Source organism: Ciconia boyciana, chromosome 14 (assembly GCF_034638445.1).
Source record: "Ciconia boyciana chromosome 14, ASM3463844v1, whole genome shotgun sequence".
In the NCBI taxonomy this organism is placed as follows: Eukaryota; Metazoa; Chordata; class Aves; order Ciconiiformes; family Ciconiidae; genus Ciconia; species Ciconia boyciana.
The window spans coordinates 14751407-14777640 of record NC_132947.1 but is presented as its reverse complement, the minus strand read 5'-3'; the positions used below and the strand labels follow the sequence as shown (position 1 = coordinate 14777640).

The 26234-nt window shown below is 55.4% G+C and overlaps 2 protein-coding genes across 4 annotated transcripts in view; one reads left to right on the top strand and one right to left on the bottom strand.

The window, feature by feature from the left end:
* The window catches only part of MYH7B (myosin heavy chain 7B), a 29872-nt gene extending 29574 nt beyond the window's left edge, over positions 1 to 298 (bottom strand). The window contains exon 1 of the mRNA XM_072879534.1: positions 202 to 298. Coding sequence (XP_072735635.1) covers positions 202 to 298 — 97 coding nt within the window. The remainder of the gene's footprint in view (positions 1 to 201) is intronic.
* Positions 299 to 13779: 13481 nt separating this feature from the next.
* Positions 13780 to 25888, top strand: GSS (glutathione synthetase). 3 transcript variants are annotated; one of them, XM_072878931.1, is made up of 13 exons: positions 13780 to 13822; positions 14421 to 14605; positions 15860 to 16005; positions 17490 to 17565; positions 18115 to 18254; positions 18409 to 18525; positions 18958 to 19038; positions 20263 to 20340; positions 21687 to 21753; positions 22399 to 22593; positions 22789 to 22870; positions 23185 to 23374; positions 24129 to 25888. In XM_072878931.1, exons 2-13 carry the CDS (start codon positions 14429 to 14431, stop codon positions 24250 to 24252), a joined length of 1473 nt encoding a protein of 490 aa, XP_072735032.1. In that variant the 5' UTR covers positions 13780 to 13822; positions 14421 to 14428; the 3' UTR covers positions 24253 to 25888. The 3 variants fall into 3 exon arrangements, with proteins under 3 accessions (XP_072735032.1, XP_072735031.1, XP_072735033.1); XM_072878930.1 differs by lacking the exon at positions 13780 to 13822 and adding an exon at positions 13907 to 14055; XM_072878932.1 differs by lacking the exon at positions 13780 to 13822 and adding an exon at positions 13909 to 14055 and having other exon boundaries at positions 14421 to 14557.
* The last annotated feature ends 346 nt before the right edge of the window (positions 25889 to 26234 follow it).

Below are 26234 nucleotides of genomic sequence, written 5' to 3'. Positions count from 1 at the left end.
ACCTCAGCAGACAAGAGGACAGTCAAAAACCTGCTTTTCCTACTCTTCCTACTTCTGAGATCTTCCTGTCCTCCAGGGTGATGGGGGAAATTCTGCAGCACCTGCAATACCATGGGTACCAGCACCGGGAAAGGGACGGGGACGCTCTCCATGGCCAAGGGCTCCCCTAGGGCTGTGCTGAGAGCTGCCTTGGGGTCTTACCATCAAACGGGATTGTCTGAAGCTTCAGCTGCTCTGTATAGCTTTTCCGGAGGTATTCAGCAGCCTCCCCAAACTCGCTCATGTCCAGCATAGACATCTTGCCTGGCTGGAGGAAGACAGCAACAGCGAAGGAAGAGTGAAAGACACCTTAACGCTGAAAGGAAAGGGACAAGGAGTCAGTGCATGGGGAAAGCACCCACCGCTGGGCTGCTAACCAAGAGCAACACGGTCACCAAACGCGCTTTTAATTTTAGAGAGTGAGAGAAGGCAGCGACAACAATACTAGCTAATAATAACAACTATAATAACAAGACAATTACTGAACACTTCCCCTTCTGCTGCTATCAGCCCCGCACTGCAAGTGCCAGCTGGGTGAGCCAGCACTGCTTTGGTGTCAAAATCCACATTCGCATTTTAGGCGTCATCAGAGATTGTCAACGACACCCCTTTTCTTGAGAAACTCGGCTAAAAACTATTCCAGCTCTACAGATCTGTTGGAGCCCTGGTGCCCTGCACAAAACCTCTGCAAAGCCCAGGGCCAATGTTGGAGAGCAATATTGCAGGAAGATAAAAGCAAGACTGGAGGTATTATCCCTGGGAAGACCCCGTCTAGAAGACCGCTGTGACAGCTGCTTGGAAAAGCGCTTTTATGAGAGTGCTTTCTAATATCCATCTAACGCGATATCACACAGCAGAGCTCCAAAATGCCGCAGCGATCATCACGAATGTAGTCACTGCTGGTAGCCAGCAACTTGGCGAAGCGTGGAGACCTTAGCAAAAATGCTCTCGATCCAGGTCTGTCCCACCCTCCCCTGTACCGCCAGAGTCAGCCCCTGTCCTCCAGGAACATCCACCCTGCAGAGGTGAAGCGGGTTAGTAGCAGAGGACAAGCGTGCACACAGACATGCTCTTTATTACTAACCTTGGTGATAGGACTGAGTGGCTGTGTGCGTGCAGCAAAGCCCCTTTTTATTGTGTCTGTCAAGGTCAGAGTGGGAAAAGATATGTCAGAAATTCCCATGTGTCATGTCCACACAGCTCCATTGGTGCTGCTGTCCCACTGCCTGGAGAGACACAAAAGGCAAACTTCGCTTTTATCTCTCTGCAAATGCAGCCTGGTTATTTTTATTCCTGTATTGTCAGGCAAGTACAAAGGCAGAGTGAGAGGCTCCAGCTCCAGCAGGCAGCGCAGCGCTCCAAGCCTGCCCGTGCTGCCTGCTCCGGCAGGGAGCAGAGGAACGAGAGTCTCACCATTTCCTCCTGCACTTGAGCAATTGGTCCTCCTGCTTCTTCCTCGCACCCTGCCAGGAGAGCCGCTGCCTGGCGGGATGTGTGTAGCCGCTGGCTTTCCGAGCTGGAGCATCCCAACCTCTCACTCAGCTCTGGTTCAGCCTCTCCCCAGCCAGACTGCCCGGGAGCTGGGGACCAGGGAAGGACCTTGGGGCTTGGCCTCTGCTACCCCCTTGTCTTCTTCTCAAAGGGCTCGGCTTGTTTCCTGAGGCACACCAGCCACTGCCCGTTTAACACCAAACATCACAAACACCTGAATTTTCTTTTCTGGTTATAGGCAAGTGAAACTCGATGGTTTTGTCAGAGGGGTCTGATGCTCCCTGGAGCCGTAGCGGTACGTGGGCTCGAGCCCCCTGCTCTGTCTTGCTGACGTGGATGGGCTCTGCTGGGACCCCTGGGTTCTGCTCCCAGAACTCGCTTGCCTTGGCTTGGGAGCTTGGTTCATGGCTAGACCAGATTAAAGATCTCTCTACAGAGAGGCTTCTGGGTTTCCTCCACACCATTCTACCTGGGCAGCACCCAAAGACACCACGTACAACGTGGTGATCGCAGCCCAGAGGACACCGCTGTCCCAACAGCACCACTGTGGGCTGCCTGAGATGGGAACAGGACCTGGGAACAGGACCCACCCATGCCACGGGGATTTCTGTGCCAGGCTCAAGGAAAAGCCATTTTAGTTGCTGGCAGCTGACGTGCAGCGAGGTTTCTGCCCTCTGGGCTGGCCATGTTGCTGCCCCCCCGAAGGACCCTCACGCCTGCCCATCAAGCGCTCCCCTCCTTTCTTTGCCTTTGCTTTGGTGCATTTAAAAAGCAAAGCAGGGCTGGATGCTTTTTTGCACCCCATCTCCCTCCTGCCCGCACCAGGCCAGGATGTGCCGCTGCCAAGGGCAGGATCAGCACGCACCTTTCCCAGGGCAAAGGGCCCCACGGAGCAGCCCAGCGACTGCAGCCAGGCCACGCATGCCCTGCCAGGGTGGGCTACCCCCACTCAGCCCCCCGGGAACAAGGCCGGTCCCCTCTGCAGCGCTGCTCTGCTCCTTCCCGGACACAAAGCCACTCCATGCCCCCCGTGGGAGCAGGGGCACTCGTGGGCTGCTTGGATTCAATGTAGACTTGTGTGAAATGAGCTGCAGCCGCCTCCAGAGCTGGAAATCAGCCTAACTAGAGCTGGGTGACTTGGGACCCCCCTGTGCACATGCAGGGAGGGGCAGCACCTGGCCCCCCTAGACAGTCTGGATGGCTGCATCCCCCGTCCTTGGCCGGGGGCTGCCTCAGTGCCAAACCACCTCTTGGCTCCCCAGTCATGTGGTCATGTCCTGGGGACATAGAAATTAGAAATAACCCCACCGAGGTGATACTGCAGAACCAGGGCCCATGGCTGCAGAGTTTTGCTATTCCCCATTCAGTACCCCTCACACCCCAAAGTAACTTGGGGTTGTTGTATGCTCCTGAGAGTAGGGGAAACTGAGGCACAGCGTGATTAAGGATTAGCTGCACAGTGCTGTGCCCAGGCTGGATGTGGCATGGCCTCTGCCACGGCCAGAATAGCAGCACCAGGAGCTGCTTAGGGCATGTGGCTTCAGTCTGGGCACAAAGCCCAGGTTGCAGAGAGATTTTTGCAGCCCCAGGACCTGCCCTGAACCTAAGCCAGGCACCGGAGGGGGTTTCTGCTGAAGCCCCAGCAGTGGTCAGTCCTTCCATCTAGCGCATGGCATGGTTTGCTGCTACACCCTGCAAGTCTGTGTTCCCAGTGCTGTCTCCTCTGCACCCCCCTGACAGGCAGGTCCTCTGCCCTGCCACCCTGCTTTGGAGTGAAGTCTGGAAGATTCATGCAATGGAGGAATACTCCAGACCGGTCCCCTGTGGCTTGAGCCCCAGCAGAGAGGATGGCTGGGCTCAGGGACGGGTTGATGTTGCCTTCATTGGCTGCATGGTATAACGTAAGGGCTTTGCACAGTGCTAGTCTTCCCCATGAATTAAAATGCTCCTCTGGAGGAGAGCCTGTAGCACAAGCAAGGTGACTTTGAGCACATCGGGATAAAATGGGGTGCAAGCCCCCATCTCCATGTCCCATGTGGGCGATCTCTCACCAGGCTGGTGGTCAGGAGCTCGGGTCCTCATCAGGATTTGGCAGCAGCTGGTGCAGAGCTGGACTCCGTGGATGTGTCGACTGCAACTCCCCTGGGGAGACCATCAGGGGGACACCAGTCCTGACATCCCTCTTGACCATGGCATGACAGAGGTGCTCAACCTTGCCAAGACAGTAGAGTTTCAGTGTCCTGAAGAGCCATGGGCACTGGTAAACCACAGGTCTCTCTGAGGTTACCCTGGTGGTCTTCTGCCTCTCTGTCCTGGGCTCAGAGTCAGGTTTCCACCCACACTCTGGAGGGACCTGAGGCCTTTGGTGGGTCCAGTGCCAAGTACCTTTGCCACAAGCGCCCTGGCAGTGGGACGAGTTCTCGGCCCAGACCTACCAGCTGGCCCAGCCTCACACATTCTTCTCAGGGCATGTACTCGCCCCGCGCTCTGCTCACCCCCTCCGCTGCCTTATCTTTAAAGCGATTTTATTTTCGGAGATTCCTTCTGCAGTTCCTTCTGTTCGCCCTAGTTTCTCTCCCTCTTTGAAGAGGTTCCAGCAGGGTCCATCAAAGGCCAAGCAGATCTGTAGAAGGGGAAATGTGGAATGGTCGCTCTAGCAGCTGCTGAAGTGCACTTCCGCTGGGTTCGGGCATTTTCGGCGCTGGCGTTTGTGATGTGGTTTTCAGGGTGGTAGGAAGCTCATCCTCATATTGCTGGCAAGGCCTGCGCTGTGCCCTGCTTGGACGGGCGTGATGGGGCATCCTCAGTGGGGCAGCAGCCACAGAGGGCTCCTATGGACCTCCCACGAAAGCCCACAGGCACAACGAGGAGCCCATGGCTTTAGCCTGAGCAGAGGGGACCTTGCTTTAGGCGGCTATTGCCTGAAGTGAACAGTTTGCCCGAATGTCCCACCAGCCCTGCGTGACCAACCTCAGCAGTGGGAGCATCTCCCCTGGCCACTGAGACACCCCCGTTCTTCCCCCTGTAGCTCTGTGCTTGCCCCGTTGGTGTCCCATGATATGACAGAAGAGGATGGGGCTCCTCAGCCGTGCCCCCAAGGGCTGCACAAGGGACAGGACACCACCAGCACCAGACTGCAGAGCTGCCCCTTCAATGAGCATTTTGTGGTCAGATCAGCTCACCCAGCCCCAGAGAGCCAGGAGGGTGCCAGGGGCTCAGTCGTCCGCTCCAGAGAAATGCCCCAGCTGCTCCCCGACCCCCAGGAGGAATGTTTCCCATTAGCAGGCTCTGATAAGTGGCAGGAAGGAGAATTACTCTACACATCGGGCAGTTTGCTAGAGGTTTCCACACTTAACATATCACCGCTATCAGCTCCCTGAAATGCACTGGACAGGAGTGCGAAGGCAGCTGATTAGATAAAGACAATCTGCAGAGGGGCTATTTCAGGCATATTTCCATTGAGCGAGAATGTCTGCTTACAGCGAGACAGGCGGAGGTGACAGGCCAGCGCTGCCAGTCCAACAGTGTCCCTCTGGCTCAGCCTGGCCATGCAAGGCTCCCTCCAAAGCAAACCCCTAAATCCCCACAGCCCTGTCCCACCAGGGCGAGAGAGACAGCAGCCACCACCCCAGCACAGCTTGCCGTGCACCCCTCGACATCAGCAGGAGATGGGCGCAGCACCAGTGCCGCTGCAGGGACCCCAAAGGGCAGATGTTCCCGCGGGGCTTGGGATGGGGTTGGCACTGTATGCCCTCATCTCACAGCTCCCTGGACACTTCCCAGCACGAGTGCCCTGCTGCCTGGACGTCACACCCCGGGGACAGTGTGATCCCCCTGTCCTGAGCTGGCTGTCCTTTGGCCGAGGGTGAAGTGCTGCCTCTATAACCCTTCATGAACATGCATGAAGCTGCTGCTGCCATGAGTGCCTCGGTGCAGTGGTACACACCTTGCCATGGCTTGAGGCTTGGGCAGCATAGGCAGGCTGGTGGCTGAGCCTCCAGGCACCGTGCTTGCACTGCATGCAGGAAGTCTCCAAAATGAGTATCGGGATTGAGAAAGTACCTGGAAGAGACATGACATGAGAAATTAGTGTCCAGAGTTAGCAAGCAAGGTGCTGGGAAGGTCACATGCAGGTACGGAGACAGTAGGATCACCTGGCAACTGGAAAAATTGGAGAGGTTTTGTTTGTTCGCTTTGAATTTACCAGCTTTGAGGTTTGGGGGGTTTTCTTCTGGGGATTGCCACCACAGAGCATCTGTTTAGGAATGAAGGTTGTACTGAACACTGCAAAAGTTACAGGAACGTGTGAGCCTTCAGTGAAGATGCTTGAGGTTTTGGCAATGCACTTCAAAACAATGAGAGAAAAGAGAATCTTGCCCTGTTCATTTGAATATTTAATAGCACCTTAATTGCAGCTGGCCTGCCAGGACAGACCCTCGCACACAGCAGCTGTTGGGAATCATGGCCAAGAGCTGCCTTGGAGGCTGCGAGGGAGGCACAGAGCTGGAGCAGAACCAGAGCTGGGACATGGTTCTGCCAGTCCACGTGCAGGATCTGGCCCTGCAGTGCCCTAGCTGTTCTGGTTTTGCATCAGTTTTCATCTGCTTTGAGATCTGAGAGCACGAGGTTGGGTAGTGTCCTGCACACACACCGAGCCCACACAACCAGCCGCTCGCAGAGCATCAGTCCCCGGGACGATCCCGTCATAGCCCCCTGCTCTCTCCAGTCCTCACACACCTTCTCCTTTGCTCCATGGGAAACTAGACTAGGGCCATGTTGAGGAGATAAGCTGATGAAAGTGGCTGTGCTGGGTTGGCCCCTGCTGCTTGGCTTTAGCAGCTGTTTCCTTGGCCTGGTGAAGGCCATGGCTCTACTCTCCTGGCCCATCGACCTAGCCTTCTGCTCACTGCAGGTTCAGACACTGCTCGGCTTGTCCTCCCCACTGCACTTGGTCATCAAGCCTCACACAAGATCGAGCTCAGTCTATCTCATGACAAGGGACAACTGTTCAAGATGGAGTGGCAACAGACATGGGAGTTCTTCATGGGATCTGGTAGGCTTGGACCTTTCTCAAGACTGGCTGTCACCTAGGAGGGAGCAGTATTCCTGCATGTCCTCACATCACAACAGGAGGAGACCTTCTCACCTCACTATGGCCCATCAGACAAGATGGGCTTTTCTTTCTCCAAACTGCAGCGAACGTCTGATTCCAGGTTTCCAGTCTCTAGTCTGGATATGCCTCGGTGGGATACCATCTTGCAGACAGCAGCCTTCCCCTACAAGATGTCCCCTGTCCCTAAGCAAGGCTCTGCCACATGGCGTTTGGGCTCAAGGGTTACCTTGAGCATCCTAGCGCGGCAGCTGAGCTGGACACACACATGCAGCCCATGCTACTGCCTGTTTGTTGGCTGGCGGGAGAAATAAACCTCCCTAAAAGCTACCCCGGGAAGCAAGTCCCAGTGTTGGTGGGACTCTGGGACTCTGGCCCCGGGGGACCAGCTGCTGGGTCCGTGCACAACCAGCATGGCGGCTGCTGGGGCTGCGCCTGCAGGAACCTGCTCTGCCCCGCAGAAGGGGATCAGCACCCATGGCTGGTCCCCACCTTGGTGCTGCAGAAGCTTGGGCAAGCGAAGGTGCAGCCCAACACAGGTTCAGCACGGCAGCTTCGTCTTCCACCAGCCGGTTCCGCTGCCTCTCTCGCAGCCTGGCTCAGTGCTATTTATACCTCGCTCCACGGCCACTTCACAGTGCAGAAAGGCCTGGTGGAAAAGCTAAGGAAATGAAATTACTTTGGGGAAGAAATGACACTACCCGTTTATAAATAACCTGGGTTTCATTGATCTTTTAGATGCTCTCTTGGCAGAGAGTCCAATGTCATCGCTCCAGCAATGCAGACAATACTTGGGCATTGTTTTATTCTCAGTTACAGGGAAAAGGACAGCACCAGCTGCCTTTCTATCTTTAGCCCATGAGAGCACCCTTCAATTGTTCTGCACTTCAAACAATAGGCACACGTGTGGGGGGTTTCAGATTGCTGGCTTTACCAGAGCATTTCTCATCGAAATGCGGCCTTAGAGACAATAGATTTCTTTCATGCCCTGGCTGAAGCTGGTATTTATACGACAGAGAAGCCAGGGTGCAAGAGCTCTGTCTTGTTTTTCTTGTGCATGATGGGCCAGCGAGAGGTTCGGCTCCCCGGGGAGCCCTCTGAACTCTCTTCCACGAAAATAGCCCTATTGTTCTCTCTTTATTTGCCTGGTGCCGAACATCACATCATTCCCTCTGCTCGCGGGGTCAAGTTAATGGCTTTGGTGCTACTCTATTGCAAAAACGAGTTTCTGCATTAATGCACAAATATCCTGAGATACAACAGCATTGTCCAGAACCTCAGACTTGGCTATGCTGGTTTTGGAGGAAGGGAGAATTGGGGGATTTTTTTCCCCCCTGTTACAGGGTACCGGGGAAGCGAGCCCACCCCTGTGCGGCTGATGAGCGATTCTTTGAAGGCGCGGACGGGCAGCCAGGCACCCAGCTCTGCGACCGGCCCGTCAGCTGCAGTGTATCAAATGCCCATGCATAACTCGGCAGCGTCGTGGGCAAACAATCTGCTCGCTTTCGGGTGGCTCTGCCAGTGTGCTCGGTGCCGGGCTGCCCCTGCCCTGCACGGCTGGGGGACCTGGGCTGTGCCGTGGGCATCCCAGGTGCAGGATGCAGCCGAGTGGGGGACGTACCTGCTGCAAAGCTCCCGTCCGTGCATCAGGCTCTGATGAGTTAGAAAAGCAGGGTCTTGTCAGAGCTATTTATTCCCCCTGTCGTGGCTGATGTTGTATTGAGTTTCAATTGTCTGAGCCCTGGGCAGCCTTTGAAAGGGGATGCGACATCCCAAAGCCACAACGCCCATCTTTGAAGGCTCTTTAACAGCCAGAGGAGAGGTTTACAAGTATAAAGTGCTTTTCTTTAAACTTTGCAGGACTCTATTTTTAGCAAATAAAGATAATGTCCCAGTTGCTGTTGTTCATCTTTTGTTGCATGTAACATGCCAAATACTTACCATGTCTGCCATATTTTTTTATCATTTAACCTTCTCTGAGCTGCATTGCAGCTCTCTTACGCTGTAGCAGAGATTATGGGCTATCTGCGTGTACAAATCCTTCCCGGGCTACTGGATTACCTTGAAAAGATCTCATTCTCCAGACTGAATTTGGAAAAGAGAAAGAAAAGGCAAGCCAGAGCTCTCTATAAAAAGAGTTTTCACAGTCAGAGCAGGGTGCATTCGTTCTGGGAGCTCCTGAGGACAGGGCAGCACCTTTATCCAACTTACTTGCAATGAAACGGGACCATTTTTTGTAATGTTTTGCTTAGAAAGTCAAGCTTCTTATGCCCTTTCTCAGACTCTCAGAGCAAATGGAGAGGAGAGGAGACTCAGGACCCTGCCAGGACTGAGGACTGAGAGGGGAAATGCTTCCATCTGAGTAAACTCCGACCTTCTGCGTCGTCATTAGAACTCTTGGACTTTTTTCCTCACTTCCATCCCTTGACCAACACGCAGGTGAAGAGCCCTTGCCCCGTGGGGGGGTCTAAGCAGGCTCCCGGTGCAGGGCAATTTTCCAGCAAGACAAGACTAGGTCTACCAGTCCACTTCCAAATTCACAGCCTGGATCTGTATTAATTAAGGTGTGAATCCACTGTCACCGATCAAAGGGACAGCAGCGAGGAAAGAGTAGGACTCCTGAGTCCAGAAAGGAGACAAGGTGGGTGCATTAGAGAGCTATAATCACAGAGCTTTATTTCAGAGATAGATCTCTAAAAGCAGAGCTAAGAGGCTTGCAATGACCTGGACAACTCCTGGCACTGGTAATAGGATAAAGAGCCGGTCATCTCTCGGCTTGGCCTGGTGACGGGTGATGATCCATCTACGGAGGGCGACCGAGTGTAACAACAGGCATTGCCCTGGGCAATCCCTCCACCGTGGGCAGGCACGTCCCAGGGTGGGAGGCTGCCTTTGCACCCTCCTCTTAATGCATCCCACGGCGGGGTCCCCCTGCCTGGGGCTTTCCCTTGCTGCCCCAGGGTGCAGGTGTGGATGAGGGCATGAGCAGCACACGTGTGAGCACAGCATGCATGTGTGAGCATGGCACCCTCCTCAGCCATCATGCTCTAGGTTAATATATAGGTATGTATATATATACAGTCTTAATCCACCCACAGCCTCTCTGCAGGTTAGAGGGGTCAGGGACTCCTCTGCACAGACAGGCTCCGGGGTGAAGGGCTTGCTGCAGGGCTTGGCGCTTGGTGCAGGTCCAGACTTGGTGCTGCTTTTGCTGCTGGATAACTGTAGCTCTTAGGGCAGATGGGAAACCGAGGCAAAGGATAAAGTCACTTGCAGAAAGTCATCAAGTCAGTGGCCAAGCAAGGAAAGGATCTGCTCCTCCTCCCAGGCAGCCCAGCGACACATCTTACAGCCCTGGGACAGGGCACCAAGGAGATGGGGCGGTCTCCATCCTGGGAGGTCTTCAAGGCTTGGCAAAGTAAAGCCACAGCCATTCTGATCTCATGCTAGGGACGGTCCCACTGTGAGCAGGAGGCTGGGTTAGAGACCAGCCCCTTCCCTCTCTCTTTCCCTGACGTGAGGAAATGTCTGAGCTAATCCCTGGTGGTAGAGCAGACAGAAAAAAATAGTATCCGCGGGCAGCACACTGGAGTCAATCAAATAATTCACAATTTCCTGGTTTTGTGATTGCAGGATCTGAGCATCATATGTGGATTTACTCGTTCTGCTCCCAAATCTGCATTAGTTAAAAATTAAGCCCAAATAAAGATGCAGATCTGAGGCTGGTGTTCAGCCATTGTTCTGCTGGCTACACACAAGCGTCACACAACCCTCTCCTCACCAGCAATTGACAATTTCAAACGTTCGTAACACAGGTTGCAAACCAAGTCCAGCCCCACTGCTTTGTTGGAGCCTCACAGTTATATCATAAATGCACTGTGGAAATGCTTAAGTAATTATATTACTCCAGTAGGTACACAAATGACTGCCTTGTGATGACAACAGATCTTTCTAGTTACGCTGTTGTGTTGATGGTACCTTACTGGCAAAAGTGTTAGGGTTGTTTCATTTTATTACACTTATTGCAAGGGCAGAGCCAGTTAGGACTGACAGTTCCTTTGTATATGTAAACAAAAAAAGTAGGAAGGACCTGGTTTGGTTTGGATTTATTTACACATAAACCAATGTTATCTGTTCCAAATACAGACATGTTCCTGCAGAAATAATCCTCTTGATTTGTCACACTGCCATTTTGAGCCCTGTTGCTGGGAAATGAATGTCCTGCAAGTATATGAAACTGTGCTGAAATCTGAGATTTACCAGATGTACTCGACTGAAGAGGCACAGAGCAGCCCCCAGCCTTGGATCTGTCCGAAACAAGAGCAGAGAGCAACCCCATCTCCTGATGAACTGAGACAAAGCGAGAGTAAATACACATCTAAAGTGGGAGAAAAATATCAGCTTGCATTACGCCGCAGGGCATCCCAGAGACCGCCGAGGACTCGGGAGTGCATCCCTACCACGGCACGGCACGGCACACGGGCGGGGATGTCCCCCTGGGGACACCTGGGTGCACCCAACAGCCTCTCTGGGAACAACAGGGGGACATCTGCGATGGGGGCTGCCAATGGGCTGGGCTGCGTTGAGGTACCCCTGGCCACCCCCTTTTCCAGGTCCTGTCGGTGCAGCGCAGCAAAGGGATGTGGGCAATGAAGATGTTGAAGAAATGGAGAACATTAAGATGTTTCCAATATCAGTTCAGTTCAGGTTCTTGATTTCCAAAGCCAGGCTTGCAGTTCCTCTGTCTTCCTCTGCCTGCAAAGGGTGAATTTCAGCTCCCGCGAAGGCAACAGATGATGCAGCTCCAGTACAAGAGAAAGTGCCAACGAGTTAACATGAAGATGTTTTCCATTGCTTTTGGCTCACAGCAGCCTCAGAAATGATGCTGGGGCCTTGCAGGAGGCACTCTGGGGACGGTTCGCAGCGTACAGTAAACCAAGGTCAAGGTTACAAGTTCTCCATGGTGAAAACATCAAGACACTCTAGGAAAGGAAAGGCAGAGCAGGGGCGAGCTGGCCTGCCCAGCTCCTGGGGACTGCCTTTCAGGCTTGATGGGTCCCTCCAAGCTGGGATAATTTCAAATGAATTGGATAGCATCAAATGGAGCTGGGGTGTCACTTTGGCCCTCCTCCTTCGGAGGAAGCTCTCCCTCTTGTGGGAAAGGCAGAGGTTTGCAAGATCTCCCTTTTGTGCGTCTGCAAGGAGGCTGGTGGTCACCCCGAGGTTGGGCTCGAGCACCACGGGCTCCCTGGAGGGGCAGAGTCACCGACTGCGGGGGCCCCTCCAGAGGCTGGGGCTCTCCGGGAGGACCGTGGTGGCAGCCCCGCGTGCCCAGCCACACCCAGGCTCTTGGCATTCGGGGCTACGGAAAGACGGAGTTGTTCAAATATCGGTTCAGTTCAGGTGCTTTAAATTTCCCAAGCCAGGCTGTGGTTCCTCTGTCCGCCACAGCCTGCAAAGGGCCAATTTCAGCTCCTGCGAAGGCGACAGATGACGCAGCTCCAGTGCAAGAGAAAGCGTCAACGAGCTGACGTGCAAACCGCCACGTTCCGCTGCCTGCACGCTGCCAGCCCTGCCGCATGCTGCGACCAAGGGTCGCAAACTCGAATCCACCAGTTCACCAGCTGAGGTCTTGTGACTGCAAATGTCTTCAGTCTTATGAAACACAGCAGCTTTCTTCTAGTTCAGTTTCCTTAGAGCGACTCCGTAACGTGCAGCCTGACATGGGCATTCACAAAGATGCTTGCTGGGGTCCCCCCTCTGCACATACGAGTAGCAGAGCTCAGCGCTGCACAGCAGAAGAAAAATCAGTGGATCACTGATTTTTCCATCTGGGTGGGGTTTGACTGATGGAGGACTCTCTTTCAGGCCGGAGAGCTGGGGGCTTTTGCCGTCAGAGGACAAAACCTTCCCTGGGGTGAATGCCTTGGCCAAGCAACCCCCTGATGACCAAAAGTCTTCACATGTTGGCTGAATCCTGGAGACACAAGAGCTTTCAGAGACATCTCTTTTGGACACGGCCGGGTATTTTGTGATTGATTCACTGGCAGCGGGAGATGGTCGTCACCGCTTGTACCTTTGTCAAGCTGTTCCCGCAGAGCAGCACCACACCAGTCCAGTCACTGGGTCTGGGCCTTTCTCCTGGGTCCTTGGGTGCACACTGGTGGGAAGATCACTGGCACCGCGGCAGGCCAAGCGCTCCGCAGGGAAACGCGTTCAGCATTTGCACTGGAGAGCGTTTCTATTCAGCACAACAAGATCTACCCCAATAAACCAGTAAAATGATGTCCCCCGATATACAGACAAGACACAATCTTGCCAAGCGTTGGCAATGGGTCCGTTCTGGAGAACGTCCCTAGCAAGCCCCTGCCTGTTCCTCAGGCCGTGGGCGCAGGCGAGGTTGAAGCCTGATGCCCACCTCCCCTTCGCGGCCGCAGGGATGGCGCGCAGCCCTTGCTTTCCAGCAGGAGCCACCGAACCCAGTGCCGGCTCCCGAGCCGCCCCGCACCGCGTCCCCGCTGGCCGTAGCACCTACGACGCCAACGGGAGGGGAAGCCCTGCTCCGCTCCGCAGGGGGGTCCTCCCCGGGGTCCCGCAGCCCCGCCGCACGCCAGGGAGCACCCTGGGCTCCCCCGCCAAGGCTCTGCCGAGCCAGCGCGGTGCCGTGGGTGCTGCGTCCCTTCTGCCGGGTGTTACGTCCTTACGGCTGACGGTGACTCGGAGGGGCTCGGAATGTTTCTCTGCGCAGGTCAGCACCGCGCGGCGTCGCCCCTGGAGGCAGGGGGCGGTTTTCATTAGCTTGAGGCCGCTGCGGGCGAGCACCCCAGAGCCCACCGCCCCGGGCCCACCGCGCCGGGCCCACGGGCCGCCCGAACCCCGCCAGCGCTGCTCCCGCCCGCCTGACAGCCAGCATGACGTCACACCTCCCCGTGACGCACCCCCGCGCCGGGGTACCACGCCCCCCTGGCGCCAGGCACGCATGCGCCCTCTCAACTCCTCCCGCAGCTCCTTCCCCCCGCCCCCGGTCAGCTCCATTGGCACGCCGTGGTGTCGACCCCCGCGCTCATAGGTGAGGTGCGCTGCCAATCAGCGTCTGGGGCGGGGCGAGGGTGGGAGCGCTGTCCAATCGCCTGGTGGCGGGCGGGGCGTGCGGGAGCGGCGGGCCGGAGCGGCCGGGAGCAGGTAGGGCCGGGGCTGCGCCGGGCCCGGGGGCCGCGCTCCCCTCGGGGCCGAGGCCCAGCTGGGGGTCGGGGGCCAGGGCCAGGCGCCAGGCCAGTTGAGTTCAGCTCAACTCAGCTCAGCTCAGCTCAGCTCCCCGCCGGGCAGGCCCGGTGCTGGGCCGGGCCCGGTCCCGGCTGCCCCAAGGCGGGCCGGGCGGCGCTGGCGAAGGGGTGTCGCGGCCCGGCTCTGCGCAGGTCAGTGCCCTGCAGCGAGGGTCCCGCACGGGCCTTCCTGAGGCGAGCCGCGGCCTCGGGCCTCGGCAAGCCGCGGCGCCGGCTCCAGAGGCAGGGCAGGGCTCGGGTGCTCGGCCCTGCCCGCCCGGGGCAGGCCGCGGGCTCGGCTGGGGGCGTGGAGGTGCCTTCGTCCGGCGCGTGGCCCGTGTGCAGCCGCCACGGCGGTGCCGGAGCCGGGCAGCGAGGATGGTGCTGAGCTCCGCGCCGCCCCGGCCCTGCCGGGCTGCCCGCCGCCGTCCCCAGCGAGAGGGCGAGGCCAGGCTGCCTGCTGGGAAAGAAGGTGAGGCGCTGGGGCCGGGTGGGTGACTTCTGCTCTGCCCCCTCAGCGCCGGCCATGGCTGCGCCGTGGGACGACGTCCTGCGTGACAAGTCGGCCATCCAGGAGGCGGCGTGGGTGGCCGTGGACGCGGCGCTCCTGGAGGGCGTGCTGATGCGGACCGAGGGGGAGCCCAACGCGTCGGATGTGAGTGCCAGAGCGCGGTCACGGGACGCGTTCGGCCCTGGCCAGGCTGTGAGTCAGCAAAGCGAGAGCAGCGCGGGGGGGAGCCGGCTGCCATCCCTGGGTTTGCTGAGCCCTCGTCGGCGTGCGCTGCTTTGCAGTGAGCACCCAGCTGCCTGGCTGAAGCACGGCCGACCTGGGGGCTATAGCTCACAGCCCAGCCTGCTGATGAGTGCACCTCCCTGAGAGACAGCCCTGCGATCCAGGTCCCCTTTTCCAAGGAGAGGGATAGATCTGGAAAGGTTTGGGAAATTGCCAGGAGCCCTGCGTGTGTGTGGTGGGAGTTCATCCCTGTCCCAGCCTCCCACCACCCGTATGATCCTTTGAACCAGGGGAGTGTCTCTCGGAGGGGCCTCTGGTTTTGGCGTGCTCCCAACTACGAGTCAGCCTTCACCCCGTACCTGGGACAAGGGGACAGGGGTGGCCGATGCGTGGGATTACATCTGGTGAATCTCTGGCAGCTGGCTGGGGCAAGGGCACTGATGGGGGGCTCGGCCTGTTGGAGGGGGATGCTGTGAGGGGTCTCGGAGGAAGAAGTACCCCTGTGCAAGAGCGGTGGGACACCATCAGGGACGGGCCCCTGAGGCGCCTGGGGGCAAGCAGGCAGGTGCACTGGGAGCTGGCAGAGGTATGATGAGGGAGATCTCCACCAGAGGGGCTGCTCCTTGATGTCAGCCCCATGGTCAGGTCAGGGCTCTGAGGGAACCTCGAAGGGTGAGAGGAAGAGGGAGCCTAGGAGGAGAGGCCAAACACACTGCCAGTGTCCCTTGTCCCTTGTAAAAAATCAAGGTGATTTGGGAATTTCTCTCTGGTGGAATATTTTGGCTTTGAGGGTGGCCCTGTGCCTGAGCTGTGGGGTGAGCCAGGGGTCCGGAGTCACCCCTGGGACTCGGTGAGCAGGGATCAAAGGAAGTGACTGATGGCCAAAACCCAGGACTGGCAAATTCACCTTTTCTCTGAAGCTGAGGCGTTATGGAAACGGTGCTCTCCAGTTAAGGTGGAAACAGAGCATCCTTCAGAGAGAAGCACTCAGCCCAGCTCGAGCTCTGTAGCAGCTGCTCCTGCCTCTGCAGCACCCCACGGATGGCTCATAAAGCAAAGCCCTCAAAAGTCAGGGGTCAGCAGGGTTGAGGCCATGTGTCTGTACAGGGTGCACCGAGGAGGGCTGGGGTGGCTTCAGTCTTCAGACAAGCAGAGGAAGCACCTCTTTAGCCCCGCTTAAACTGTGTAGGCCTGATGGCTCTGCTGCTGCATCCTTGTTTGCAGGTGGTGAATTATGCTCCCTTCACGCTGCTCCCGTCTGCAGTACCAAGTGCCCTGTTTGAGCAAGCGTATGCTGTTCAGCAAGATTTTAACCTGCTGGTGGATGCTATTAGTCAAAACAAAGAATTCCTGGAGCATACCCTGGCCAGGTAACTTTTTTGCATGTTGCATTTTAATGAAATTTTAAATGCAAAGCATTTATCACCTTTCAGGCATTCCTACCTTCCATCCATTCATGTCCTTCAAGCTGAGGTGGGCATTCCTGTCCTCTGCAGAAATTCTCTCCTTTGCTGCATTATTTGTCCTAAGATTAATTTCCATCAAGTCTCTGTGTTTTGAGGTCACCTTGGGCCTCAGAAGATGAGACATCTGGCCAAGAGTTGACTCCCTGCAATGATCTTCAATTTTGCCAGTGTTTCAAGCTTGTGAATGTGTTTCAACAGTGTTTCAACTTGTGAGCTTGTTGGCCCCTGGGCCTGAAATTCAAATTGCTGGAGGCGTCTTTGAGTCCTGGATTTAGTAGTCTCTTAGTCTTGTTTTGTATCTGCCTGTGGCTCGGATAACCGCCAGCTCTCCTGCCTGCCCGCAGTTATGAAGAGAAGGTGTTTGTTCTTTCCCCCACACCTACCTCTGATCAGTCACCCCATGTCCCCTGCTTTCCCAGCCATGCCGGGAAGGTGACCCGCGAGCTCTGGGTGCTGGAGGACTGGTCAGCTCTGGCTTGTGGACTCTGCTGGATTTATCTGTGGCTGTTGCCCTGTGCTGGAGCAACCACCACTGACTGTGGCCCCCATAATCTGCAGGGCTGATGCTTCCACAAAACCCATTTCCCTTCCTGCTGCCCGTTCTGTGCTGCCTGTCTGCGCAGGTGCTGCTGGCTCTCTGGCACCAGGACAGAGCAAAGGAGACTTTTCCAGCATCCTTCTTGTTTTGCTAAAGCCTGACCCTTCAGAGCTATTTCAATGCTTGCGCCTGTTCGAGAACTGGCTGCAACCAAAGCTTGTGGGGGCATGTTTATATCTGTGGCTAAGGAACGCAGCACCTGGGGCTTGTGTGCACTCAGGTGCCTGCCCTGCGCTGCCTCCTGCGCAGTGTCTCAGGGCAGCTCCTTGGACGGGCTGCTCACAATTAGCTCAGAGATTCGGGATCCTGAAGAAAAGCCAGACCTACTCTAGCAGGGCCACCGAAGCACTTGGCACCACAGTGTGCAGGATTTGGAGCCCAACAGGACAGGGGGAACTTGATGAAGCTTGTGAAGCTTCTTCTGTGAACTGTGTGCGCAGGCACAGAGAGACTTCTGATTTCTTTCCTGTATCTGCAGAATTCTGCTGCATTTCTTTGCTTTTGCTTGTCCTGTCTCTCTGCCCTGCAAATGAAAGTCACCTCTGCACAGCAGTGCTTTTTGTAGAGTGGCTGTGCTGAGCAAACTGGATTTGCATTATGGTTATGCACCTTGATGAAGAGTGCATTCATGGTGAGATGCTTAACAGTGCTGTAGGACTTGGTCTAGCCACAGCGCTGCTATTTGTGTTGGAGAATGTCCCTGGTAAGGTTTTTTTCCTGGAGAGGACTTAATTTTCTTGTTTCTCTGTGGCAGTGTAAGGGGGCTGATCTGGTCTGTCTTTCTCTCTAGCACCGTCAAGGTAGATGACTTCACAGCTCGACTCTTCAGAATCCACATGCAAGTTTTGGAGGAAGGCTTGGCTCAGGTACCTTGGCAGGAGACCCCAGTGGTCAGCAGCTGTGTCCCTTTGCATTGCGGTGGGATTGCCTGGTCTCTGTCTGCAAGCTTGCTGCTGTGGGCTTTGAACTGTCCCATAGTCAGGCTGGTCCCTACGCTACGATGTCTCGGTTACAGCCTGTGAGCTCAGGACCTTGCCCTATTTGACAGTCATGCCCTTTGGTTAGTGCTGCTGGAAACAGTCAGGCCTTGACTGGGAGGATTTCGTAGGGTTTGTCCTTGTCCTCTGGGAGCCTCAGGAGAGTGCAAGGACGTGTGCTGTGTCGGGACCTGTGCCGGAGAGGCTGTCCCTGCAGAAGCTCCTTTACTCTCACCAGTGTTGTTAACTCCTCTGGAGTACTGAGGAGGGCTGTGGGCCCTGAGCGAGGGCCAAAGCACCCACAGGCACATCTTGCAGAGGTTTTTATCAAAATGAAGGTGACTGGATCTGCCCCAGGAGGACTTTGAAGTGAGGTCATCAAAGGGATTTGCAGTTAAAGGCAACAGGAGAACCCACTTCACCTCCCCTCTGTTTCAGTCTGTGTTTTTAGGCATAAACCGCTCTGATTACATGTTTGACTGTGGGGTGGATGGGACACCAGCTCTGAAGCAGATAGAAATAAACACCATTGCTGCCAGCTTCGGAGGCCTCACCTCCCGCACCGTGGCGGTCCATGGGTAAGGGAGCATCTCCGGCCTGTGCTGCGAGGCGCTGCAGCAGCTGTACCGCGTGGCCTGCTGCACTCCGTGTCTTTACGTGCTCTCCAAACTCCTGCTCCATAGGTCTGGTCGAGGGCTGTCATGGCATTTACAGCTTTTTTTTGTTCTACAGGCGGGTGTTGAAAGTGCTGGGAAAGTCTAAGGAGGCATCACGCCTGCTGCCCAACAACCCATCGAAAGGGCTTGCCTTGGGTATTGCGAAAGCCTGGGAGCTCTACGGTTCTCAAAGGTAAGGAGAGAGGAGGTGCTGGAGGCTGGGTTATCTTGTCTCCCCTGGAGATGCACGTGTTTGGTTTTGAAATTGCGCTTTCTGAAAGATGCCTGTTTGCTAGACAAGCTGCTCTCAAAGCCTGTGGCAGCCTGGGAAGAGCAATGCGGTGTCACAAAGGCAGAGAGGTGCAAGGGGACCCTGGAGGAGTTGTGTGGTTTGACAGCCCTGCACAGAGCTTGCTTTCCCTCCTGCCCTTGTGCTGATGCCCCGCCCTGGTTTGGTAATTACGCAGGATCAGTACTGCTCTCCGTTTGCATGCTGACCCTTGGAAACACTGGAGAAAACAAGCAGGAGCCATGCAGGAAGCCTGAATCAGAGATCAAAAGCTGGTGATCCTGGGTGCATGTGGAGCGTTTCTGGGTTTAATGGTGTCCTTGGTATCTCTTCCAGTGCTGTGGTGATGTTTCTGGTGGAGGAAGTCCAGAGGAACATTTTTGATCAGCGATGTGTAGAAAATGAGCTTTGGAACAGGTAAAGGTTGAATTTTCCTGGGATGGGAAAGGAAGGAGACGGTACAGTTCTGGAAAAGGGAAGCAGGGAGAACTGCTGCCAGATCATGGTGTTTCCCTTGAGGCAGCTGTGGGGCGTCTCCAGGCTCTCCAGCAGGCACAGTGTGGCAGCGGAAGCGTAGGAGCAGGCCAGGGAAAGATGGAGGTGTGCAGAATCTGTTTGCTTTTTACTTTGTCACCTACTCAAGGATAAAGTCAAAACACTATAGTTTCTGGGACTGTGAGAGGGCATGTCTTGGTATGTAACAGGGCAGCCTTTATCTTGGGCTTATCTCTGTGGATGGTATGCAGCTCTCTTGAGAGTTTCTTCAGTGGCCTCCTGACTAGCCTCAGCACCCACCTTCATCTTCTCACCAGCCTCCCAAAGCCTCTCACCAGCTCTTTGCTGGAAATACCAGCAGCCATCAAAGCCTCTGGTCTCCAGAGCTGATTCCTTGCCGATTTTGTGCCTGTGTAGTCCTCAGAGCTGCACCAGTGGTAGCTTTGCTGTGGGCCAGGTCTCTTAGATGAGACAATAAGGAGCAGAGTGGGGTTAATGAGGGTCCTGCTTGCTCTCTGACTTGGGATTGGGCAATGGGTATTTCATAAAAGCTGAATTAACGAAGCTTCAAACCCATTGTGAAAGATCTGGGCAAAGTAAGCAACGCGGCAGTGGAGTAGAGGCCTCGGGAGGAGGCGGCGTTTTGGGAAGGTCCAGCCCTGAGCCTGTGCTGGAGCAGGCGGAGGTATGGGGCTGTGTCTCCAGATCAGCGAGTCCACACTGCCGCTGTGTGGAGGAAAGGCTGTAAAGCGGGAAGGAGGTAAAACATGCAGGAAGTCACTCGTCTGTCTGCAGCTCCTGGCTTTGAAGCCAACAGTGAGTGAATCTGTTGTGTAGGGATAAAAATCCCAAAATATTGACTTTTCTTAGAAAAAATTTAGGAGGTGAAAGGTGAGTATGGAGAAATCCAGGGTGTTTAGGCACGTGTTCTGATTCCTGCAGTATTTGGGCTGGAAGCATAGGACAGGTGCTAAAAACAGGGACTGCTTTGGCCTGTGGGATTCCTCTGGCTCCGTAGTACAAAGCCTGAGGTTATTTGTGAAGGAGCCTACCGATCCTCCGTGCTGGAGCCACCAGTTCCACCTGTGACTCCTAGCTCAAGCGACTATGCCCAGCCTGGTGACTCTCCCACTCCTCTCTTAACAGGAATATTCGGGTCATCAGGAAGCGATTCAGAGATGTGTTTGAAAAGGGGTCTCTGGATGATGCCAAGAGGCTGTATATGTGAGTATGAGCCAAGGTGCGCGTTCCTGGCTGTGTGTTGGGCACACAGGGCTGTAAATGGGAATTTTCAACCAAAGCTGGTGGTATGTTTTGAGTGTAAATAGTGACTTTCTGAGAAAGCTGTTCTCTTCCATGCTCCAGGCTGCTGCTGCTACTTCCTCTTAGAGCTGAAATGATTTTGTTTTCACAGTGGTGAGACTTTGCATACATGTATCAGTCCCTTACAGCTAGAAACATAATTTCCCTCCTTCAAGCTGCAGCCTTCAGAGCTCTGCAGGATCTTTACTTCCTCCACATACATCTGCTAGGAAAAGCCCTGGCTGTTCCAGAGGCTTCCACAAAGACATTTCCTGTTTACTGTTCACGTGATGCTCTGCCAGTGGGAGCTGGGCTGCGTTATTGGTGCTAGAGGAGGAAGCATTACATGTCCTTATGGTATCTGTTGGTTTTGAATGCACTCAGCGTCTTGCCCGCTCCCTGCGGAGGCCAGGACATGCGGGTCACAGACTCCAAGTGCTGGCAGCTGGTCCCAAGTGTGGTGTTTGCCCTATTTCCGGGGTAACGTGCTTGGAGCTGTACAAGCCTAAAGGAAGATATGGTTTCATGCCAATGTCTTTTTTTTTTTTTTTGTAGTTAGGCTAATTTTTCTGCGGTTTGACCTTTGGTGCCTCTGCTGTGTTTAATTAACAAATACATTTGTCATTGCCAGACAGTTAAGGGGAAAGTGTATCCACTGTACTTCCTCCAAGCATCCTCTCCTCTTACTGATGAATGCCTTTACACTGCCTGGCCACCAGCAGTTTCTGTGCTGCTTTCCCTGACCTGGCCCACAGTTTGTGTGGCCAAAGCTTGTGTGTGTGGTGCTACAGGTATGCTGATGGCCCTGCCCTGGCAGGATGTTTTGGTGCCTGGGCAGGTTGTTGAGTTGATGTCCTGCCTTGAATTGCCACCGGAGGAGGACCCTGTTCCCTCCCAGCTTCAAGAATCTCCCAAGCCTGGCTCCCGGTGGCAAAAGCTATTAAAAAATTAGGTCCTTACCTCCTTGCTGGGCTGGGTGCCTAAATTATTGAGACTTTGGTTAGTCAGGGCAGAGGCCAGGTGTCAGCTCCCTGTGTCTCAGGAAAGGGCAAGCCAGCTGGGGCTCAGTGGAGAGGAGCCAGGGCTTGCAGTCCTCAGCTTTCTCTGGCGGAGCCAGCCAGGAGTGGAACAGCCCAGGAGGCCACGGAGAAGGGGCTGTAACGCGTTGCCTGCCTGACCCCATTGCAGCCCTCTTGGTGCTGGGGAGTTTGGGCAGAGGTGGGAGGGCACTGGCCTGGTTCTGTGAATGCTTCTGGTTTCCGTTACAGGGACGGCCAGGAGGTAGCAGTGGTGTACTACAGAGAGGGCTACGTGCCAAAGAACTACGACCAGCAGGTCAGTACTGACCGCTCTGCTCTGAGAAGCCGCCCACACTGTGGCCTTGCCCAGTGAGTTTGAAATGCCCCGTGATCCCAGGGACATCTGTCCTGTTCTGGGTGGGGTTAGTCCTGTCCGGCGTGGCTGGTTGTTAGCATTGGGAAGCTGTAACTCAGCAGCACATGTGGGTGTCCATGACACTCACGCAATAAGAAAAATGAGTGGCTTTCTTCTCCAATAACTGCTCGTGTGGTGACCTCGTACCGCAGCACTGAACTGCTTCTGTACAATATGGGTTAACACAGGTATTAGCACCTGCTTAAAGGGTCTAGACTTGATCTACAGATCACACTCTGTCCTCTACTAGGACTATTAGGCTGCAGGTAATAATAATACAGACCAGATCTTGCTATTGTCTGGAGGTGGCAGCACTGGACAAGCTGGGGAGGGGGTGAAGGCAAAGGCAGTGGACTAACCTGGCTGTGCTGTTTGCAGAGGTGGTGGGAAGTGCATGTCTACTTGTCTCCAGAGTGCTATTGCCACCCCCATCCCTGCCAGGCAGGGAGGGAGGAGGCAAATCATATGTCAATGACAGAACAGAAAAGAGTGGAGAAAACCTTTTGGTTTTTTGCTGACGGGATGGTTGCTCTCCTTCTGTCTCAGAACTGGGAGGCACGGTTGTTGCTGGAGAGATCGAGGGCAGTGAAGTGCCCTGACATTGCTACCCAACTCGCAGGCACCAAGAAGGTCCAGCAGGAGCTGAGCCGGCCAGGGACGCTGGAGAGATTACTGCCCGGCCGTGCCGAGGCTGTCGCTCGAATAAGAGCAACATTCGCTGGACTCTATTCCCTGGACATGGTGAGTGTGAGCGGGGCTGGAGCAGGAACGAACATGCAGATGTGTGCTTGCCCTGCATGATGTTTCTCTTCGGATAAGAAGACGAGAGGGCTTTGTTGTGGTCCCTGGGGGACCCTGTTGATCCTGCTCAGAGGGGTCTGTCGAGGAGCCCCTGCTCCTCCCTGATGCTTTGCTGTTGCCATCCTTTCCTGCCAGGGCGAAGAAGGTGACAAGATAGCTGCTATGGCTATCGCTGACCCTGACCGGTTTGTGCTGAAGCCACAGCGAGAAGGTGGAGGTATGAGCAGGACTGGGTCCATGTGGGTTTTCACTGCGGCTCGTGCTATATCCAGGAGAGGCAGTAGCTCTGTGATGGCTCCTGGTCCTGTGCTGAGGCATAAAAGGTGGGGTGGGGTGGCTTGTAGCTACTTGTAGCCATGGGGACTAGTCATGGCAGTAAGGTAGTGCTTCTCCTGGAGGAGCTCCCTAGGCCCCAGAGCTGGGGTGTGGGGAGGCAAAGGCTGGGTCTGTTTGGGCTGCTGGGGCTGCCTAGCTGGGGCCAATGGCTTCTGCTGTGCTGGGAATTCCTTGACTTGCTGGTTTTGTTGTCAGGGAACAACCTCTATGGTGAAGAGCTCAGGCAGGTTCTGGAGAAGATCAGAGACAGCCCTGAGAGAACCTCCTACATCTTGATGGATAAGATCAAACCACAGCCAGCAATGAATTACTTGCTGAGGGCTCATAGTCCCCTACAAGTGTCCGAGTGCATCTCAGAGCTTGGTATTTTTGGTGTCTATGTCAGGTGAGAAATGTGCTGTGTTACAGGGTGGTTACCTGCTCCAGCCGGCACTTGGGTTGGGAGCGTTTTCCCCTCTGCGCTGAGCACAGCAGCAGGGCAGATGTCTCTGGGGAGGTGGAGGTACAGGGGACAGATGTGACCGCTCAGTCTGCCCCTGTCAGCAGCTGAGCACTGTGTTCAGATGCTGAACTGCTGCTCTGTACCTGCTGCCAAAGGAGTTGTTGAAAAGCCGCAGAGCTGGTGCTGGCGGTTACTGGTGTAATAGCCACGTGGAACTGATGCGTCTCATCCCTGATTTCAGGGAGCACTTCTTGGGTTCTGGATGCAGCCACATGCTTGTCTGAAGCCCTGGTGATCTCGGAAACATCTGAAGGCTTAATGGGGTTGTATTCAACCCTAAATAGCTGCTGCTTTTGTTTAAAACCCTCATAGGCCCATAGAAATGTTTCCATAGCTTATAAATTAAAGTCCTTCCCGTACAATTTTAGAAACAAATGTACTCTGGCAGCTTTCAGAACCTGACACTGCCTGGGTGCAGAGCAGTCAGACCAAAATGGCCCAGCTGAGAAAGGGCACTGTCGCTGGCAGGCACAAAACAGGCGCAGCTCTGTCTGCAGCGACCTCTGCATTAGCCCTGGGGCTTTTACGCACCGGTTACCTGCCCTGCGCTGTAGCAGGGAACGTGAATCAAATTGTCCAAGGTGAAATGCCGTAAGCTTTCTGCTCTGCAGGTGCTCAGTTGCCCTTTTCTTTGCAGACAGGGCAAGGAGATGGTGATGAACAAGGCTGCCGGCCATCTCCTGCGGACGAAGGCGATCGAGCACGCAGATGGCGGAGTAGCGGCTGGGGTGGCAGTGCTGGACACTCCTTACTTAGTGTGAGGAGGCGATGCCCCATCCTGCCCACCTCGCTCTGCTGCCTGAAGAGCCGATCTGCCACAGCGATGTTCTCCTTAGGGTGCATTTACCAAGGCTGACGTGTTGGGAAAGGCGAGGAGGGACTGTGTGGACACAACTGCTCAGCTGTCCTGCGTGCCAGCCCCAGCTTCTCCTCTGCAATTCCTTCTGCAGGAAGAAGGGACTCCCTTGCTCTGCCTGCTCAGGGGGCCCTGCCCTGTGCATATCCCAGCTATGACCTCCCAGGACTGCAGTGGTCTGGGTGTTCCCTTGGGGTGTAGCCTTGTGGGCAGGGGTATGTACAGCAAAGCTGAAGGGTGAATGTGCCACAACAGGCACTCACACTGTTCCCAGTTTCATGCTCCTTGATGCTGCATTACTTCTGGAGACACACAAACCCAAAGACAAGGGCATGGGAGGAGGAAGGTGGATGTGCAAGTAACAGCCTTCATCTGTGGGGTTTGGGGCCTAGGGCCTCAGTACTTTCCAGGTTAAAGAGGGCAGCGCAGCTCCACGTGCCCAAGGCCCCTCCAGCCCACCTTCAGGTGCTGCTGCTGCCCTGATTTCTACTTTTCCCTGTGCCTGAGGATCCTCGGGGTTCCTGCACAAGGGACGTCTGCCCTGGTGTAATTTGCCCAAGGGCCCCTTGCTTGCATTTGCTTTGCCCAGCTCCTGCTTTGTTGGACTAGGGTACTCCTCCCAGTAGTGCCTCTGCGCTACACAAGGCAGGCAGCAGTGCGGAATGCTTCTGGCAGGCCATGCCCTCCCCATGGCAGGGCTGCATCTGCTCCCGTTGCCTCCTGCAGCCTTGTCCAACAGATCGCCATGGGTTGGCACAAGAATCCCTCAAGGATGGTGGCACATCCCAGCACGATGCTGAATTGGAGCCTCGTGTCACAGGCAGGGTGTTGATAAACCCTGAATGCCCCCGGGCTTGTGCCAGTGCATCCCACTGCAAGTCACGCACCAAGCATCTCCTGCCTGGTCTGCTGCTGCACGTACAGCCCAAGAGGTGTCAGGGAGCCCCGACCTCGGTAATGGTCCTGCTGGGACGCAGGGTGGGCTGAGAGTGGGAGCTTTGTGGTGGGGAGGTGACAGAATTGCAGGAGAGGCTGAGCAAGTGCAGCCCCAGCTGCCAAGCGCTTCACTTTGGCACCAGCACCGGTGGGTGATGTGACGCCTCCCCCTTTCATGAATTGGTGGGAACAGCGCAGCAGTGGAGGGCCACAGAGGAGTGCAGGCTCTCCATCCCATGGGCTTTTGCCTCTTCCTCCAGTCCCTCTTCTTCCTCAGCCGAGCAGTTCAATAGGAAACACGGAAAATGCACCGTTCTGGCAGTGCCCTGGTAAAGCAGCCGCAGCTCTGCCCTTTTAGCAACAGCAGGGAGGAGCAGTGTAAAGCCAGAATTTCTGAAGAATGACGGTGCTGATTGACAGACCTGCACGCTGCTGGGCGCATTGCCGCTGTGCGGCAGCACTGTGTGCTTCCATCGTCAATCTTCCACCTTGGAAAGGGCCCAGTTCTGTAAGCGTGACTGATTCTGTGATTCCTGGGTGGTTGGTTTGTTTGGGGGGGAGGGGGGTGTGATTACCCTCGGCCAGAGATTAAAGCGTACGTGCAATGTGAACCCTGTTCTTGTGCCAATTCTGCTTGAGACTAGATGCGAAGGGGAGGTGTTTGCCTCCTCCCTTCCCAGGCATGGCTTCTGGGCAGCCGTGCACCCGTGCGTGGCCCTTTCACGTACCTTCACACCAGGGACAGCTAAAGCCAACCCACCAGTTTCTGCTCTGGTTGCTGTAAGGCTGCACAGCACCATGGCGGAGATATGTCCTGGCGCTGCAGTGCTGGCCCAGCACAACCCGTGGATGGAGAGCTGCTGGTGTGAGGGGTGCCAGGTAGGACAGGCTCCGGCAGGACACACTGGAGCAGCAAGGGCGCGAGGTTAGATGCAGCTGTGAGGAGAGCCC

What these genes read in the sequence shown, in the direction of transcription:
- GSS (XM_072878931.1), top strand. Translation starts at nt 14,429, where the DNA reads ATGGCTGCGCCGTGGGACGACGTCCTGCGTGACAAGTCGGCCATCCAG. An exon ending in CGTTCGGCCCTGGCCAGGCT is followed by an intron (nt 14,606 to 15,859) that starts GTGAGTCAGCAA and finishes CCTTGTTTGCAG; the next exon opens with GTGGTGAATTATGCTCCCTT. An exon ending in CAAAGAACTACGACCAGCAG is followed by an intron (nt 21,754 to 22,398) that starts GTCAGTACTGAC and finishes CTTCTGTCTCAG; the next exon opens with AACTGGGAGGCACGGTTGTT.